Raw genomic sequence first — 20,831 nt, 5'->3', positions numbered from 1 at the left:
CGGCACTGCAGCTGCTTTCAGTCTAGTTGTCAAGTAACGACATTTACTCCAAGAAACAGGCGGTGAGGACCGAGCCCACTGCTGGAGCACTGCATGCAGACAGACGGGCGAAACCAAAGAGCCAGCAGAGCTCTGCAAACTCCCCTCCAGGAAGGCTTCATGGTCCTTAACAGAGTAAATCAGGGGGCTTCAGGCAAAGAAAGACCCACAGATGGGGGGGGGGGGGGGGGAGGAATAAAACAGTGCAAAGGATGTGTTCAGCTGCAGTATATTTTCTGGGGCTAGCAATCCCTTCAGCTCTCTAGTGTTAGACTTCGCGCAGTTTGGAGCACTTAGGACAGTTGAGTCTGTCCGTGTTTCCTAGTGATGCCTGACCCTGCAACCTTTCTCCATCCAAAGGAACCAGGTGAGCAGTGGCAGCAGGCGAGGGCCCGCTCACGGGAGGAAGGCTGCAGGGCTGCACACTGAGAACGGCACCATGACTGCGACACTATTTTGCTTTACCTGTATTTCAGGGATGACAACTAGTGATCAATGTAATGGTAGTACCGAGCTGTGCGAATATATCTCCCTCCACAGGGCTGATAATTGCTGTTTTATTAAAATAGCATTAGCCTCTTACTCTTTTGCACAGAACTAATGGCTCTGAGCATATTTAAATTCACTTCCTTTGCTGGAATAACTTATTCGTTCCCTTTCATGTTGACTTGGTCTTTGGCACTCTCGACATAAATGATTTATTGACTAGAGATAAAGCATTCTTTCCATAGAACTATTCTTGCGACCCAGGCAAAAGCGGATGTGTCTGCTATTAATAAGGTGTTCAGCATAAAAAATGCAGTAGACTTGATTGTCTGCACTCAATAGCCTTTCCGAGAACACAGCACCTGCCCCCATTCATAATAACAAAAATCTCTCCCACATATTTATTTATATTACAAAGTTTTCAGAAGAATATGCTGGGATCCAGATAGTTGTTCAACAGATGTAGAACAATTTCATAAATATCCCTGAGGAAGCATGGCCTACTTTGGGAGCATAACAGTGATTAAAAAATCCAAACATGATGAATAAATACAAGCCAAAAGTACAGTTATTTCATTATGGCTCCTGCAGACAGGTACACATGTGAGTAGTGTCACTGGGCTCAATGGAACGATTCTTGCTTATGCGTTGTTATTCACATGCGTAGGCTGTCTGGTGGCTGGAGGCCTACAACAGCTTCCAACAAGATTGGTCTGATAGAAACCTACAGCAGAATTCTCACTGCATTTGGCTAGACAAGGATCCGGACTTTATTTTCACATTTCTCAGGGCCTATAACACTGCTTTTCTAGATTACCATAGCTAAAATCCTGGGAAGCTTTTAAAACAACCTGTTTTAACAGGAGAAGTTCACACATCTAAATTCATGCCCATATACTGGAAGATGTTCAAAACTAACATTGATACACAAAATGCTTCTAGTGGCTCTTCCCCTAACCCAGCGGTTTCTCTTACACCCATTTAGAACAACACTCTCCAATAAACTCTTCTTTTATCATTCAGACTGTTTCAGAATTTTTCATTAGGTAGTAAAATAAGAGAATCCCTACTGCAGAAGTATAGCATTCTCCTTCTTTCTAAAATAACTGACATCAAACTTTCTGTTAAATCGCTCTACCAATATGAAATTGATGTCAGTTGCCAGAGTACATTTTTAAAATCTGTAACAGAAAGAGCTATAAAATTTACTGAAGCTTAGAATGGAATTCGGCAATGCACACGGCCAGATCATTTAATAAGTATCAGATTCCAACTTGCAATGCTAACAAAAGCTCTAAAAAATGTGTATGTTGCAGCTGGCAAAGATTCTTATATTTTAAGGAGATTTTTAAAACCAGTTAATTTAAAATTAGGGACCAGGATTTTCAGAAAGAGAATATACATTCTTACTGCCTCAGAATTTTGGGGAGCTCCATTTGAAAACCCATGGAAAGACCCAAACTCACTAGCCACTTCTGAAAATCTTGGCCATCAATAAAAATAATTTGTTTCTGGATTGAATAGCATAGAATTATCCAACATGCTAAATCTGAGATGGGTGGAAAGCTGTAATGTAAGCCCAAACCCATCTGAAAAAAATAGCCCCTAAACATATATATATATATATATATATATATATATTTATGTTGGATGTACAGGGGCCCTCATTGGTTGACCTTACATTCCCTAGCAATGAACTGTACAATAGTTTTTAAGCAGGAACCTGCTCTAAGATATTCCTTTGACTTGACGTACTTGCACCTTCTCTCCATCACTGCATCTTCACACCAGTACGGTGTCTCACTCACAGTTAAACTAACAGCAACTCTATAGCACCTATCCATCTGGTTGGAGAGAATGATGGTGTTTAAATACTCCAAAAGCTACCTTTGATTTTAAAGAGAAAAGGAACAAACAGTTAAATCCCCTCAGCATGCTGATGATATCGGTTCATTAGAAAGAGTGTGTCAAGAAGGTCCTGATGTGAGGGACAGACACTAATTCCACTAAGTCCCCATGGATAAAACGGTACCACAGCCAGCTGTGATACAGCCAGTGATGAGGCCAGCCAGAGACTGAACAAAAAACAACGGTCAGGTTGAATGCAACAGTCTTGAGCCTGCTACAGTATATTGAAAGGCTTATTAAAACCATTTGCCTATTCCAGGTTCCTACCAAAATACTGTTTTGGGTAGAAAGTGGAAAAAGGTTAATGAAATCTGCCCTCTCCAGAGAGAGAGTCTTGCTCCTTAGAAGTATACAGTCTTACACCTTACCCGATTCAGAGAGTTCTGGTTTGGACTACGATTCCCCAATCCTGCCCAAAACATAATGGGTAACCAGCATAAAAAACCTGAATTCTTCCAGTTTATCCTGTTTTTATTGTAGACCAAACCCAGGGTCAAACACATCTCTGAGAAAGGTTCTCTCCCTTCTCCCTCATTGAGTAAGAAAACTGCATTGGCACCCTGGAAATGAGAACCTTTGATTTTTGGCGGATAAGAGGGTGAACAGACAGTTTCCTACGGCTCATTCAACTTTCCCTGTTCTTGGCTACCTCTGTGACAGCTGTTCTGTAAGTCTCAATACAGTAAGTCACACATTTGCCACGTGCAAATCTATCTACACAATCTACTATGAATTAGTGAAGGTATGCAAGTAGTGGACTTCAGTATGGATGCAGTCTCAGCACAAATACTGAAACATATCCTCTGTATTAAAAAAAGTCATTTTTTTATATATGGACTGTGCTAGTTTTTCTGTGCAGAAAGCACATATGAAGTGCTGATATTGTTCAACAGAACACCATTAGACTGCAAAACTAACATATACAAGACATGTTTACATTCCTATCAGGGGTGTAATATTGTGAACATATCCACTGAGATTGGAGAATTGCTGCAAGTTTTTCCTAAAACATCATGCCATCTGCATACATAACAAAAGAATCCAGTAGTTGCCATGCTAAAACAGGATTTCTAGTGAAGGGCACAGACTGTCCCCTAAAGGGAACTCAAAGTTATGCACAGTGATGAAAACTGGAAGAAATTTTCCAGCTAAAGGTCTGTCAATGACCATGTCAAACAAACTAGCACTCGATATTATGCACCACATTTTTAATCCACTGCAAACCAGGTCCTCCCAGAATTATCTTGAGCAGGATGATTTTACTTCAAGTTTGTCTTCAGTCCTCCATGGTCACCTTCTGGCAGTGCCATTTATTATGGTTTTTCTCAGGAAGAAAAGTTCACTTTCATATCAAGTGGCAGGACAGCAGCTTTAAAGGCTGGAAATGTTTATGGAGAGCTCTCTGCTGGGGCTGTAAGAAACAAAACACAAAACCAAAACCGTACGGTAAGTATAAAATAGAACAAAAGAATTACAATATATTTCAACTAAAACAAAAAAGTCAGGTTTGTGCTGAGTAAATGTACTTCTACTGTAAAGACAAACTACTCCTAGAAATATACCTTGTGACCCAGGTACTTTAATCAGCTTTAGTCGTCAACCAAAAAACTCAGTGCTTAATCAATTGCTTAGATAAATATAAAGTGCAGACTGGCAATGATCTGTATAATTTAACAAATCCTACTTGAATTTATTGCCTGTCCTTAAACCAGTTTTTACTCTTCCTGTAGTCTGAGTCCCAGAAAGCAGGCTCTTCTCTTTGGTTAGGCTTGCATGCACTGCTGAAGGCATGATAGTCAAATCCTGGAAAGACTCATCCAAATCCCAAAGTAGGGACTGATATTCCCTTACCACTTCTGCCGGCCAAGACAGCATGAGTTGGCCAGCACGGAGTAGGAGATGTGAACGCAGCTCACCCATTTCCTTCCCTGCTTCAGACCCCATAACAAACCTAGGGGGTTTTCCTTTTCCTGTCAAAAGCAGTAAAGTACCCTCATTTTTTGTGCACTGATGCTGCTATTCCTTGCCTGAAAGCTCTTGCATAGCTGTAAGGTGCTCACATCATAAAGGAGGAATATATGGAGGTTTCAAGTAGTTTTTCTTCTCCTCCACCAGAACTCTTCTTGGAGGTGCACAGTCAAAGGACAAGAGGTAACAGACACAAATTGCAGTATGGGATATTCCAGTTAGATATAAGGAAAAAATTCATCCTAGGGAGGGTGGGCAAATGTTGGAACAAGTTACCTGGAGAGGCTGCACAACCTCCATTTACGGAGATACAACACCTTCAGGCAAGGCCCTGAACAACTTACCTTGGCCCTGCTTTGAGCAGAATTGAGCAGAATGCTCTCCAGAGGGCCCTCCCAACCTAAACTGGTTTATGATTATATGATTTCTGATGGGGATTTGTTCTGGCTTTCTGAACAGGAGATGAGTGCCTGTGCAGGACTGCTCACACGGCAATGTATTCATTCATTTATTCAGTATTTAGTCACTAAAATGCATATAAAAAACTCTTCACTGGCTTACACTAGACCCCGTAGACAGGGAGCCATGCAGAGAGACAAGTTGACTGTGCTATTTCAAAAGGCCGTGTTTGGACACAGCTTTGTGTTCTCCCAGAGCCCTCAACATCACCAGTTTTACTAGAACGTATCTGTTTTACAGCCGTTGTGTGCAGCTATACCAGGGCAAGTGAAGGACCCCATCTCTGATGGGCAGAGCTGGGGCAGAAGTCACTGGGGTGTGCTTTGCACCCTTTCCAGCTATGTCCTTTCTCTCGCACGAACGGACATCTGCGCCTGTGGTAAGAGCTGGATCTTTGGTTTCTTTGGGCCAAAGTCCAAATTGTGAAGCTAACAGGATGCGGATGCTGCCAAGGCTTGCAGTGGCCTTCTGCTTTTCACCCCTCCAGAAATCATGCCTGGTGGGCTCTTCTCTAGGGGGGCACCGCCAGCGGGCGGCCTGCCCATATTTGCCTCTCCCAGTCCCAGCCCCTTGCAGCTACGGCAGCGAAGGTCTGGCCGGGCAGGGAGATGATGGGAGGTTAAACCAGCAGGTTCTGGAAAAATGCTGAGTGAGATTTAAAAAAAAAAACACCTTGCTTTGTGCACTTTACTCCTCAGTCTAAATACAGCCTATGAAACACAGGAACAGTGAATGCCGGTCTCCCTAGCTCTTCCCTTCCTTATCAGGCACATTCACCTGATTACAGAGCTACTTTTCATTTTTGTTTTTACAAGTGCGTTGCTTTTACCCTCCAGGTCTCCGGTGCGATGATCCCATTACCATCTGCACTCATGCACTACATGACATACCCGTGTCTGTAGTGCCTTGAGAAAGATGCACATTTGGGACCAGAAATGTTTTATTTCTTGAAAGAATTGACAGGAAGTTTGTGCGCCAGGCTCCTGCATCTGGTCTGGACACATAACTGATCATACACCCCAGGACAGAAGAGAAATCAGTGGTGATACTAAGCAGGTAAAAAGACAAAGGGGGAATCAGGGGGGCGGTGGGAGGTTTTAGCTTGGGGGAGAGGCAAACTGGTACCTAGCCTCATAATTCAAGGTGAACTGGAGGCTGTCTCACACCTATGCAGCAATGACAGAGATGGGCCTGGCTCACAAAGGAGAAATAGGGCTTTTTTTTCAGATTAAATAGCCCACCTGCCGCAAGGAAGGGGCAATCTGAAAAGCTCTCCCAAGCAATGCAAAATATCTTATGTAGCCACAGAGTTGCAAGACTAATATTAAATGGGTAAACTGGCTAATGATATTAGGTCAGGCCTCAAGTTTGCACTCATGCTGCGATGCCCCAGCCACCTCCCTTGCCTAAATCGTTGCCTTGCCCTCGTGCTTTGGTTTGAAGCGAGCCAGCTGGCCTTTCAGGCAGAGAAACTCAGGAACGAGGAGAAACAGAGACCGATTCAAACCCAAGCCCGATCCACCCGCCGCAGTGTCAGTGCAACTGTTTCCACCACGCGGGCACCTAACGGAGCCAGGCTGGAGGCAACTGGTGACACTGACCAAGGAGAAAATAGTAATTCTGTTAAACTCTGAAGTTTGAGCCAGCAAACTGAGGATTTACGTGCGATTTAACACATTTCTGCTCTCATCACCTTGTCTCTTGAGGCCAGGATTTTAGAAGCACTTACTCTTCCTGGTTACCTACAGTTGTGGAGACTCCTCTCAGGGTCCTGGTTTTCTAACAACACAAACCCAACACTCTTCTGAAAATGCAATCTCTTTCAAAGGTATCACAAATGAGCAGTTGCCTTTGAAAACGCTGCCCTAGATTGTAAGCTCTTTGGAACGAAGACTGCCTTTTGCAAGGGGTTTGCTGCTTACCAACACACTGGCATACAGATCTAATCTCACCTGACATTTCAAGGAGCTGCTGTAGAAAGACACCAATCATTTCAAAGCCAAAGACATATTCTGTTTTTGAGTACTGATACTGTGTGATTTTTTTTTCTACCTGAGAAAGGGACATATTTTTCATTCAGTTTAAATATATGTTAACTCAGCTCAACCTAGCTATATTATCTATTTGTCGTATTTCCATAGCTGTGGGATCCTGATAAAGACAACATGATTTTCTTACCTTTGCTAGAACTAACCACCAGAACTAACTTCATAATATATTTCTAAGGTCAGGACATTTCAAACATGGGATTATTATGAAAAACATCTATTTCCAGCCTCCATATACCAACTATTCCATTGAGTCTGGTGAAAACCTGCATTCAGCTACATTTACTAGCATTTTTCCTGTGACAGCAAGGCCACAGGTATCTCCCTGTATGCCTCTCATGTCACTTGAGGCATTCCAATATTCTGCAGCTTATTAGACCTGTTGCATCTTGCTGCTTAATAATTAGGCATATTGCTAGCTCTGAAGAATTTCATACTATCACAAAAGGAAATGGTTGCCAGACAATTTGTAAATTTACCCTTTTATTTATTGCGTGCTGAATTATAATCACTGAGCTGTGAGAACATGATGCGTCTCTGTGAGGCTTTATGGAAGTTAATTCAAAAACAAAATATCTATTCTGGGCAGCTGTGGATCCCGGTCAATCATGGTGACCAAAGGAGGAAAGAGGGTTTCCCCAGTTCCCCACTGCGATGATTCGCCCCGGCCGGCTCGGATTACCCCGACGCCGTGCCTGCGCTTGGTTCGCTCTGTCATAAAACCACCCGCCTGCTGTTGTGGGTGCAGTGGGAGGAATCTCTGCATCTCGTCTTCCCTAGGTAAATGCAGCTATTGCTGCACATCCTTATTACCTAACAGGCCACTGATAAGCAGAGTCAACACCGCCAGAGATCAAAGGTTGCCTTCAACTGTTTGCAGTTGTAGCTCGCTGGAGCTGGCCCAGGAGAGACAGCGGAGCAGCACCGGCCAGCGAGCTCAGTCCCCACCGCAGCCCCCAGCGCTCGGCCGTGCGCTCACCAGTCAGCCCGCAGGGCTCCCTGCCTCCGCGCAAGGGTCCCAGCCCCGCAGCCTCTATTAAAATGATGTTAAGCAGTGACACATTAATCAATGGACTGAATGCAACATCCAGCAGCCAGGAGAGCAAGCAGACATGGACCATTTTTGATAAGACGGCCAATTTGGTTTTAATTCCAAACTGGTCACATCTTGGTCTGGCTTGCCTGATTTTCCCTCATTACTAAGCCCTGGTAGTTGATACATTCTTGAAGGTTATTTAATGTTGTTTGCCAAATGTGGTGCCAATACTGTAGAAAAACACTGAGGGGGGAAAAGGAAGGCAGTCTCTTCTTGCTTTTGATTTTTGAATTTGCTTGCCAAGCAGGAAGCCAAGATTTTGGCTTTGGAGTAAGACAATAAAGGTGGATTGACCAGCACAACACCTAGAGCTTCAGACACAGTAATTCTAATCTCAAGTGTTCAGTATTCATTAATGAGAGGCCTGTAAAATAATTATGATGACTGAAAAATCATGTAATTAAAAATAAATGTTGCTTTCCCTTCACCTCAATTTTTTTAGGCTACAGTTAGGACATATTTTTCATTTTCACCCCCAACCATGAAACAAGAAGCCTTTTTTCCCAAATGAACGGTGATATAGATGTATTACCACAAGACTCCAGGAGCAGAGTCTTTAAAACAAAGAGCAGCTGACACGTGAATTGTTATTTTTGTAAATGTCAGCTCAGAGTTACTTTTTTTAAAACACTTTTTTCTGGACCATTTGCTCCCATAAGTGAGTACTCTTAATCCACCTGGATATAGTTTTAATAACAGTTGATACCATCACCATAAATGTGCTACTGAATAAATATTCCTGTATAAGATATGCAAGAAAATGACTTTACACACAATAAACTTCTAGGCATTATTTATGTATCTCTCCACTGCTCGCTCTGAGTGGTCCCGGGTCCACACAAGGGCTTCGAGGAGGCAGCTGGCAAACTGCTTGCACACAGCCTGCTCCGGCACAGCACGCTGTGCATGACACTGCCTAACGCCGTCCAAAAGCCATATTAAGCCATTGCAAGTGCTCGAGTATGCGGGATCCTGGCTCACTTGCACATTCACTGTCTGGTTCAACAGTAAATCTCACTTTACGGAGGCCTTCAAAAGACAGTTTAGACATACCTACTATCATTTCACGGCAAAGTTTTTTTTCTTCCTGTAGCTTATTTTTTATTAAGACCCTAATGACAGACCTAGAGCTCAGCTGGGGACACCTTGGTTTGAAAATCACGGCCAGTGGTTCAAGACAAATGATGAACATCCAACAGGGTCGGGCAAATCTTTTCCCCTATATTCTGACCAAAGTGAAAACTCACTTCTTGCTTGTGATGCTGGGCTTTACAGCTTGCATCAGGCAATTTTGAGATGAAACATTTCTGGGAGAATGGATGTCATGGCAGATGCTCTCAGCAGGTAACCTTCTGAAAAGCCAATTAGTCAGAGGTTATCACAGCTGCTCTGTGGAACACAGTTGGTTCACACAGAATGGGTTGAAAATGTAGTTGTCCAAAATGTGTTTCACTGAGCTATTCAATGTCTTCAAATAGACAGAATAGCCAAGAGTCTCTTCATGAGTCACGCACAATTCCAGCTTCCCTACTAAAGCAAATCTCTCAGCAACTTTACTAGGTTAAACAAAATGAGAAACACATATCGATTCTTTGTACAGATGATTTATGCAGTAATTTTGCTTCCTTGTCTCTTCCTTCAAAAATCAGAATTCATGATGGACAGGTCTCTAAAGGGCTTGAGTTTACACTCCATCCGTGCTCTGATAAACACCCTAAAAGCTTTTGGCTTTTAGAAGATCCAGAGCTTGATTTTGCAGTGTTAATCTGGAAACCTCAGAAAAAAAATCTGTCCCAATAAATTTATGGCCTTTTCCTTTCTGAGCCTAACCAAAACCTGAAAATTTCCTGAGTTTAAAAGTTTGGTTCCAAAACCAGGCAAAATCCTGGGGGACACTCTTTTGTCTTTCAAAGTAGCTCACTCATTCTTACTCAAAAGGCTTCGTATGTCCCACCACCTACCTGCTGCTGCAAACACACAAAGAAAAAAAGAAATGCACATTTGTGTTCAGCAGAACACAATGGTTTCCTTGAACTAACAAGCAGTTAAAATATTTTGAAATTGTGCATGCAACCACTTCCTTAGTGTTTATGGTTTCTTTCAAAGAATTCTGATATACTGCAAATTTGCCCATCAATGTCAACAGTGAACTGACTGTATACACAGGTCCTTCTTCAGATTACAGAAAACAGAAAGATTTAAAGGAACGTGATGCTAAAAAGCCTGATAACCTCAGCCGGCGCTGTCTGAAACTGAAAATGCATCCAAGATTGCTGACTTTATTCCTTATCATGCATATCTCTCGCTGCCTACCTGTAATCAGTTCTTGATCTCACAAGTCCTTGTGGGGTGCTCTGCAGGAAGTGAAAAGGTTGTCACAGACGAATAGTCTTCTACACTTTGTGGCTCTAAATAGCCATTTGCACATCATCTTGAGCCTTTGCATATCTATTATTTCAGTCTCAAGTGACTAGGTTTAAATATAAAGCACCAGGAACTGTGCAAACTGAGCAAACTTTAAAAAGCTATTGTGTTAAGTGGTATCTTCAGCATGCAAATAAGGTTCTTAGCTACACAGTCCTGGGTGGCCAGCAGCAGTTTGATGGCTGTGCAGTGGCTCCTCCGCTGTGCCCACCACCTGGGACTTGTACTTGTACTTGTCCAGCAGCTCTGCACCACTCTTTCAAGGCTATCATGTACAAAACCATGCCACAGCATTTGGGAACCAGTTCTGGCCAATACATCCTTGTATTACTCTCTTAGGGATCTTCTGCAAAATATGCATTAAGTTCAGAAGCAGAACCAGAGAAAACCAAAGATTTCACTAAGAAATCAAAGTATAATAGCAAAGGGCTTTGGAAACTCTCTGGAGCTACACTTCCTCATTGCCTGTGCAGAACTTATGCAGAGCCTATGCAGAATGAATAGGTGGAACAAACTATCCACCTTTAGGGAGATATTCACTCTGAGGTTCCTGAAATCTAAGTTTTAACTTAGTTTCCACCCTGTGAAGTGATTATCCAAGCAAAAAGAAGAATTATACCTGCTAAAACTATGTACCTACAAGACTGCACACATGCACACAAACACATGCATTTAGTACAAAACAAAACAGATCATGAAGCCTATAAAATCAGCCCCCTCCCCAAGTTAGTTGAACAAGCAACTTTATTTAGCCCTTCAGAGGAATGAATTATGATATACCCTTTACCTGTATTATCACATCCTATGTTTTCCCCAGGACTCTTGCATTGCTCTGAGCACCAATAGGCCAAACCCACAGAAAGAGCAGCCATCCAGTATTTTGCTTTATTCTGGTGGTTCAGCATATCCTTATGGTTCAGTGGTGGCCCACCACCTCTTTTACTGGACAACATTCAATCCTGGCTCTGGAGGAGAAATTACTGCTGTCCTCATGGACTCTTCTGGAGGGCTTATTGTCCAAGCACTTCACAGACAAAATGCCTCAGTTTCAAAATCCCTCAGCGAGAAGACATCACCTTATTTCACAGTTCATAATAAGGCAAAAAGAGATTTTAAAAAATCATTGACTATGAATGTTTGATTTAAGATGTTTTTTTCAGATCTGCTTCTTCAGAGCACTTAGCAGGATTTGGTGCATTTATGTGCAGGTCGCCACTACCTTTAGCCCTGACTCTCCAGGCAACAATCTGACAAAATTCCGAAAGGTGCACGTTACCCTTCCTTTGCTGTCTCACCTCCTCCTGAAAAACAGTCATTTGCCCCCATTCTGTTAGGCTGATCCCAGCACAGTAGCAGGACACCCCCCCCACACACACCTTTTCCTCATAAAACAGATACCAGTAACACTACCTCTGCTGAAGGGCTTGATAATGAAGGATGGGCTGCATGTATCAAAGAAATTCCTAAGCCAGGCGTGAAGTCTGAGGCCTGAAATTCTGTGAGCGGTATTGGCCACAGAGCCAAGTACAGAAGTGATTCATGAAAACAAGCCAGGTATGAAAAAAGAGTATCTAGCCAGTGTCCAGAAGGCATGAGATGTTCAGTTGCTTAGGTTTTTGGGGAGTAATAACCAACTCAGCACTGGAACCCTCAGATCAGTTGCAAATTCTGTTTTACCCTGATCTGCCCCTTTCCTATTATTTTAGTTTGGAAGCTATCCAAAGCACTTGCATATTACTCTGTCTCCTTTTGCATCATGCAGGCATGTTCCTGAAAACACAATGACATAGAAACATATTAAAATGGTTTCAGACCACAGTGTCTTTTCTGTATTCTGCAGAGATGATTGATTGCTAATTTGGTTGCTGCCAACCAAGCAACCAGACTTGTTTAATGTCCCCTCCCCAAAAACTAGAGCAATATGAGCTGTGTTTGTAATAGGTGGCAGGTGGGCCCTGTGGGGCAGATTACAGGACCTGCTGGGTTATTCCCCGCCACATCTTCCTCGGTGCCTGCAAAGCCAGCTTTCCTTCCAAGGGAAGCACACGTGTCTGGGAGAGGGCACACTCCCTGTTCTCACCCTCACGCACGCTCATCACCTGGCCAGGCTGAGCATCCGACTCAGGGGACTGGGAAGTGCTCTTGGGTGCTGCAGGATAGACATAGCCAGCCTAAGTCAGGGATAGAACCAATGTACTTATTGGCAGAAAATAATTCAACACCAGGTAGAAAACTGGCCTTTAAAATCCAGACAGAAGGGCATCTCCACACCTCAAACAGAGTTTTTGGGGGCTAAATGTCGCAGAACATACCATATGGGCTGAGGGATTCAAGACAGTGAAATATGCAGCAAAGCAGGGACTCAAACTCAGTGGTGAAGATGAAAGCCTTATCTGCCATATCATGGACCACTAGACTTCCCTTTGTTTTTTAGCTAAATAAATACATCAGTATTCTTCACAAAGTGGAACAGCATCAGTAGAAGGTACTCAGACTCTATCTCCTTCCCACCTGGGAGCTTGTCTTTAAGGTTAGAGATGTAAGAATATAAACTTGCATGGATTTCTGAGATGATTCTCAGAATCTCAAATGATTAAACTGGTTTAAGTAGCTTGTTTCAAGCTACCTGGCCATTTCTACACATAACTGCAAACTGCAACATAGACTAAATGTATATCACAAGAGCAGGATATGAAAATGTATCCCTGGATTTGTTGAGCTATGAGAAGTAACTCCCTCCACAGAGCGCCAGCTCACTTGACCCTGACTCTGAAGTTCACCAGGTCTTTACACAAACAAACTCACTTCTATTCTAGACAGGCAACCAGGGTAAGCTAGTTATCTAGGCTTTTTCTGCAATCAGTGGAGAAACACAGGCCCCTTGGAAGAATGATCCACTGTATTTATCCTACAGTACATCTCATATTGGATGACTTATTCTTTGGAAGTTCCTCTCGCCATTGATTATCAAAACAACTAGCTCAGAGTAGGTATCCAGCAATTAAATAGCAAGCAAGAGGTGACAGGAATTGCAAGTTAATGCTTAATTTGATTGTTACAAATTCCAATTAGCATGTAAAATGTAGGTACCACAATGCTCAGGATTAGTATGTTTAATGCTTACACTTCTACTGAAATCAAAAATGATATAGACTCCAGCAAAGGATAAGATCCCTAAACTCCTTTGAGGTCTTGGATATTGGAATTTGACACAGAACTTACGTACTGAATAATCTTCTTAGAATATCTTAGATATTTATGGACACAGATGATAAAATGAGATGCTTCCTGCAAACAATCCACAAAGTACTGAAGTTTGTTAGAGAAACGATTTACTCAGCACTATTAATACCTTTTTGCAGCTGAATAATTTATTGTGTCCATGCTGCCACATTGTTTCGATTTGCCACTGATTAACTTTTTATTTCTATTTGCAATATATGAACAAATCAACATTATAGTTAAGGAATTCCCATGGGAAAGTAAAATACGTGTAAGCAAAAATAATGCTTTGTTTATTATTAAACACCTTTCATATTTTACCCATGGTAGACAATTAGGTTGGTAGGAATATGCAACTGTAGGAGAAATTTTACCATTTTATCTCAGGCCAAATAGTTTATCGCAATTCATGCGCATACAAACTTCAGTTGCTTCAAAAAATCAGGGGAAAGTATCTAATGGGATGTGGTATTTTTCTTCCAGTGCCAGAAAAATACAAATCCCAATTAAATTTTTGCTTCAAAGAAGGAAGGAAGGAAGGAAAGATTTCTGCCACTGGAGCATGAAACAGATTTTGGCTAGAAAGAAGATGGACAAGATTTTCAAAAAAAACCCAAAACCCAAGTGATTTGCACACCAAAGTCTCATTAAAAGTCAACAAGACTTTGATTTCTAAGTTAGTTGTGAAAATTTTCTCTGATGATTCCTACAAGTCTTTTAATATTTATCCCAAGCAAGTGCTGACATATCATTCAAAAGCAGATCCAGGGCTGCAACAAGTTCTGGTAACCCCTCAAGACATTTCTACAGCCTCACCCACAAGAGATTTGAAACTTCTGGCATGTCCATATGTCTGAAATCTTCAGTTTGCATCATGCATTTGTCTATTTAGGATAATTAAGGGTATGCCTCCACGAACACATTACTGCAAGGTAACCAGCATCTGGATTTACAGCAGAACAGATGCTTTACTATAACTATCCATGTGCATGCTCTTACTCTGTGCTAAATGCAAGGCAGCTTAGCACGCTGTCACTGAGTAAGAGCACGCAACACACATTCAGCATTTACACTCTTGCTTCAAATTACCTCACAGTAGCTTGTTCAGGTAGCCATACCTTCATATTTGGTCCAAGAGCCCAGCCACTATTACAGACTGCCCCAAAATAAACACAGACAGACTCTCCTTCACCAATTAGTATTTTTAGCCAGTTCACTGCCACCTCCAATCCACGCTTTAAGGATTTTGTATTCAGTGTTCATCCCTACTTAGGCTAGAGGCTCTGCACCAGACTGGGTGCAACATAAAGAAATGGATGTTGAACACCATCTAGCTAGTAGACTCCATGCCTTGATATTTTAGCAAGATGAACCTATGTTCCCGGAGAGGGTGCATTTAAACATTTTGCTGATAAAATGCCTAAATGGAAAAAACAAAACCGTGATCTTGCAGAGGTTGCAAAACTAAACTGCAGTCTTGTCAGAAAACCAGTGTTTCATTACAGTGTGAGACTTTAAGGAATTGCCACTTTACTCATCTCCCTGCAGAAGGGGTTTTCTCTGAGTCCCGGATTTCAGAATTCTGGAGTTCAGTCCCCAAGGAGAGGACTGAAGATCTCTGAAAGAGCTATAAACATGCTAAATATCGACTTCTTAATGACACTCCCATTCAGTTTCTACTTTCATTTCTGAGATTACAAAGGAAAATGATCTCACCTCATTTGGGCATAACTACAACATGCTGCTACAGCTCAGGCCTCTCAGTTTTTTCCAGCTTTCTCTGGTTAGAAGCTCCCATGCGACTACTGTATCCGTGACCTAATAGAGCATGCTGGTTAATTTTTCTGGCTGGAGTGCAGCCTGCCAGCAAGAACTTTTGTCTTTGACCTCTTGGCCTATATTCCAGACTAGAAATTAATTCCAAACCTAGGTGGGACCTGCAGCTCAAGAAGTTACCCCTTCTGATACAGTTGAAAGGTTTCTCTTCATTGTGCATGGATATTGTTCATAGCTATCACACAGATGTGGCTACTCTAGTCAGCAAGACTAAATTGGCTGCCATAAATTCACCCTGACCATCAGTCAGAAGCCAAGAAAAATCCATCCATCCCTGATTGACAATGCCTTCTTTGTATCAGTCTTTACTTCTAAGACCAGCTCTCAGGAATCCCAGACCCTGGACACCAGGGAGAAAGTCTGGAGAAAGGAAGAATTTCCCTTGGTGGAGGAGGATTGAGTTAGAGATCATTTAAGCAAACTTGACATCCACAAGTCCATGGACCCTGAAGGGATGCCCCCATGAGGGCTGAAGGAGCTGGTGGATGTCATTGCTAGGCCACTCTCAATCATCTTTGAAAGGTCATCACAGAAACACAGAATCACAGAGTGTTTGAGGTTGGGAGGGACCTCTGGAGATCATCTAGTCCAACCCCCCTGCTCAAGCAGGGTCACCTAGAGCACATTGCACAGGATTGCATCCAGACAGCTTTTGAATATCTCCAAGGATGGAGACTCCACAACCTCTCTGGGCAACCTGTGCCAGTGCTCTGTTACATTCACAGTGAAGAAGTTTTTTCTCATGTTCAGATGGAACTTCCTGTGTTTCAGTTTGTGCCCGTTGCCTTGCGTCCTGTCACTGGGCACCACTGAAAAGAGTCTGGCTCCATCCTCTTGACACCCTCCCTTTAGATACTTGTACACGTTGATAAGACCCCCTCTCAATTGTCTCTTCTCCAGGCTGAACAGTCCCAGCTCTCTCAACCTTTCCTCATATGAGAGATGCTCCAATCCCTTATCATCTCAGTAGACCTCTGCTGGAGTCATTCCAGTAGGTCTGTGTCTCTCCTGTGCAATGTGCTCTAGGTGACTTTGCTTGAACAGGAGGATTGGACTAGATGATCTCCAGAGGTCCCTTCTAACCTCAGCCATTCTGTGATTCTGTGATCAGTCGGAAGCTAAGGAAATCCATCCGATTGTCATCTTGCAGATACTATTGTCTCTATGTAGAAAACAAATGTTCTGAAAAAAAAAAAGCTTTTTGGTTTTGATTCAAATTCTCAAGAATTCAACCAGCAAATAACCTGTGATATCTCTGGTTAAAAGGCAAAACTTCTGAGCCTGCTATACAAAAGAGGTGATCCCAAAGTTTTGCACTTCTCTGCTGGAAAGCAAATTTTGGACATTGGTTCTTCCCATTCTAGTTTCCCATGTAAAAGTATATTATTTATGCAATGCTGAGATTTGGAATATCCTTATCTGTGCCAACTCCACATGGCATTTTGAGAATATTTCCCTGACATCTGCTTTTGGAGTATGCACATTTGGTGTCCTTTCAGGATGCCTAACAGCAGCTTCTCTGATCACAGACCAAGCCAGTTTTGTCTTTGTGCCTTCATGCAATGGAAAGAGACTCCCCTTCTACCTGCGCAATGAAAAGCATGGATCTGCTTCCAGCACATTTATATAATACTGGGAGCACAATTCTATGTCATGAATCATGCCACAGTGGGGACGGCCCTAGTCCTCCGATTTTTCTTTCCCTTCCTCCAGCAGGTATCACTGCCCTTCAGCTGGGCCAACCCTGCTGTACGACAGTACAGCAGAGCTGTGAAATAATCTGATGTGAAAAACAAACCTGAAGAGCAATACTTGTGTTAAACCACTTCATTTCACAGATCTCCTTACAGCTCCACTACAGCTCCAGCGGTCTTGGCAGGGAGTGGATAAGAACGGCTGTGGGCAGTGGTAGGAGCCTCAGAAGCCGGCTCTGTTACTGAAGTACTCATAGCATGGATTTGTGTTGGGTGTCTCCCTGAATGCTAACTATGGGCTTCCAAAGAACATGGATGTTTAACTTCATTTAGAAAGGTAATAAAGAATGAAGCCAGTAGCTTGTGAATGGACTGACTGCGCTGCAGGTAACAGGCACAACTGATTTTGTTCTTAAATAACAATAGCGACAGCAGACCCACTGGCAACTACCAGAGCTTTTGTTCAAATTATGTATTCTCTGACTTTTCTTTCGCTACCAGAGGGCCCAATCCTGCAAACTATTTTTAGCAGAGTTACTTTGTCACTGCCCAGCCAGGAGTCGGGGTCCCACTGCACTATTCAAGCATTTAACTAAAGGCTGGCTTTAACTAAAGCCCAAAGACTTTGAAATCCAAGTTACAAAAATCGCATAGGTTTAAATGGCATGAAGAACTACTAATGCACATTTCTTTTATTATCTTTTATTATTTATTTTACTAAACATTATTTACTTCATTTTCAGTAATTAGAGTAGAATAATGAAAAAAATATTTTCAAGCAAAAGACTGGAACAACTCTGCAGTACTGCTGGTGAAATAACAAATCATTTAAATGAAAGAAACTGTAAGCATTGAACAGCTCAAAATGGCTTCCACAGAGGCACAGCAGTACTGTATGCAAATATATAATTTAGTTGTTTTTATATAACATGGCTATTTTGTAATCACAGAAATAGGGATTAGACAAATGGGACATATGCCATTTGTAATGAAACTATGTGGAAAAAATATGCACTGTGGTTATAGTGCTGATATTTAAATTTAGCTAACAACAAATTTTTCAATTTAATTAAATACATTGTTTTTGAGTTGAAGTAGAAGATAAGGAAATAAAAGCCTATATATGTACATTATTTTTTAAAATAATTTTTGATAAAGGGTGATTATCTTGCTTTTATAGAGTGCTGTTCATTTAAGTGGGTGTTAGAGTAGTTTACAAACCAACTGCATAATTGTATATTCAATTGTCCATAAACAAAGGAGTTTGTTGCGTCCATTATTAGGGAGCCATCATCTCTGGTGTGCCAGCATGTGGTGTTTTTAAGTGTAATTCTTGCTAAAATGTCATGAAAAATATCAAAACATATATATTTTATATATGTATGTACCACAAAATCTATTGTGACTATATATATATATATATATATAATAACCACAAGCGATTATGACTAAATACCTACATTCTTCAGATTCAGCGACACTTCCAACAGCACCTCATCCATGCCACCATGCTGAGGCATCATTTCCAATAACCTTTAAAGAAAATGACCCCTACTCCCAGGGAGCAGGACTGCCTGCAGGACAACTGTCTAAGACATGAGCTCATGATTGAGTGGCTAATATCTTTACAAAACTCCAGTTCACCAGACTTAACATGAAAAAGAGTTTTGAGACCGCATTTTCTCCCCGTGTTTGAGATACCGCAACTGAAACCTCCATAGCAGCCTCCACGAGTTTCCTGGAAGGCTTGATAGACTTCCCCATTAAAGCCAAGGCTACGGCACAATCTTCTGTACTCCTGACACTCAGAACATCATTGGGCTTTTCCATATGTTCTTTAAAATCTGTGGTGAGGATGTGGGTCTGCTTTGAAACCATGTTGAGTCATCTACCACAGACTAGGCTGAAAGTACCACTGAATGTGAAAGTAGCTAATTGTTTTAAAATATCAGTTCCCCCACCATGCAAAGTTAGCTACTTATATTATACAACATATCCAACCCAAAGTGTAACTACTATGCTTGATATTTTTTGTCTGTGGTACCAACAAAGGCCTTGCATATGAAAGTGTGGCCCAGATTCATCCAACCATTTTTAGACACCTTCTGCTGTTACCTAAATTATATCTGTAGCCTCTCTATGCAGTCAGAGGAGAGAGACAGTCACCGGCCTCCTGTCCCCAAACCCAAACCTTATCACTCTCGGGACATTAGTACTGCTTCAGCTGACCAGAGAAAGAGAGCACGAAGAGACCTGGTAGGCACCTGAAGGTAGATGGGATGAATCTGGACCTTAGTTAACAAGTGAGTAGATGAAATGTCAGCTGTGCTGGTTCTACAGAGCTAAGGGGAAAAAAAAGCAACAAAACTATTTTAGTCAATCAAGGCTGCGATCATGAATCTGAATACACACAGGGAATAGATTTTTGAGTAAGGCAGTGCCATTTTTACACACTTATGAGTAATAACACACTCTAAAAATGTTTTACAGGATTTGATTGTGAGAGACAGAATTAGTTTGGAAACTATGCCTTTTGAAGATGATGCACCATGGCAACCACTAGAAAGGTGAAAAACAGACTCCCTGGTTTTTTTCTATGGAAGATCCTGACTGCCTTTTAGCTGCTGCTGACTTCTCTGCACAGTAGCAAAATTACTGACTTGGCTGGGAACAGTCAAGGCCCTTTACTTAATACTAAGTTCTGGCAAACCACTGCTAATTCTAGTGCTGGCAGTAAGTTGTGTTAAAACTTTTATTTGAGATTTTAAGGACCAGACAAAAGATTTTGAGGACTGGAACATGAGTTGTCCTCTGTTGACGATTTTCCCTGTTAATTCTCTATACCTGTTTTGATTCTTGGACTTGCAAGTCATCTTGGTCTACTCTTACTGGGGCTAATGGAGCTCTCTGCACCCAGAAGCAACAGACATCCTAAACAGACAGTAGCTCCCAATCATTATCACTCTTTGGACTTTATGGTGTTGCCTCCCGACCCCACAGTACTTGTTTAGTGTAAGAAAGGGACAAAATTTATGCACAGAATTATGTATGCATATATACATGCACTATGAATGAGGAATTAGCAACTTCTTCTCTGATGCTTCTTGGGGACCTGAAAGCCTCATCCTTACACCTGTAACCCTGCTGAAGCAGGGTTAGCCATTAGCTGGTTTCCAGTATTATCAGACATTCTTTTCCCATGTCCCACCTTTGGAAGTTCTGCAAACTTTGAGCCTTTTAATAGTGAATGTGGAATCAAATTATATGACCTATCAATCTCTTGCTCCAGTAGAAATATTAAGCTTAATATCAAAGTAGGTAGGATATTTAGACTGGAGGAGGATCCCATTTGTACCTTCAAATGAAAGGCTTGTTTTTGAGGTTAATTTTCAAAAACAAAGGCCTTTTTGATGTTGACGAGACAAGAACCAGGACAAAAAAAATCTCAGCCCTTCTGAAGATGCCATGTGGGCCTATGGAATGAACATGGACACTAGTGTAGCTGCAGGCATGTCTGACCAGTGGGGATGAATCAGGAAAACATCCCTTTTAAACAAAGTTGTCCATTTAATTATTACTTACTTCCATTGGTATCCTATTTGTCTTGTCTCTCTGTGTTGGCACTTATTTCTGCATACACCCACATTGCCA

At 41.9% G+C, this 20,831-nt stretch overlaps 1 protein-coding gene across 2 annotated transcripts in view; it reads right to left on the bottom strand.

The window, feature by feature from the left end:
• Positions 1-3,626: 3,626 nt before the first annotated feature.
• SAMD12 (sterile alpha motif domain containing 12) overlaps positions 3,627-20,831 on the bottom strand; it is a 169,387-nt gene continuing 152,182 nt past the window's right edge. For both annotated transcript variants that reach the window (XM_067292277.1, XM_067292278.1), the window contains exon 5: positions 3,627-3,844. In XM_067292277.1, coding sequence (XP_067148378.1) covers positions 3,822-3,844 — 23 coding nt within the window. In that variant the 3' untranslated portion in view covers positions 3,627-3,821. The remainder of the gene's footprint in view (positions 3,845-20,831) is intronic.

The sequence above is a fragment of the Apteryx mantelli genome, chromosome 2 (assembly GCF_036417845.1).
Source record: "Apteryx mantelli isolate bAptMan1 chromosome 2, bAptMan1.hap1, whole genome shotgun sequence".
In the NCBI taxonomy this organism is placed as follows: Eukaryota; Metazoa; Chordata; class Aves; order Apterygiformes; family Apterygidae; genus Apteryx; species Apteryx mantelli.
Note: the sequence above shows the minus strand (reverse complement) of the source record. Positions and strands in the feature narration are given on the sequence as shown.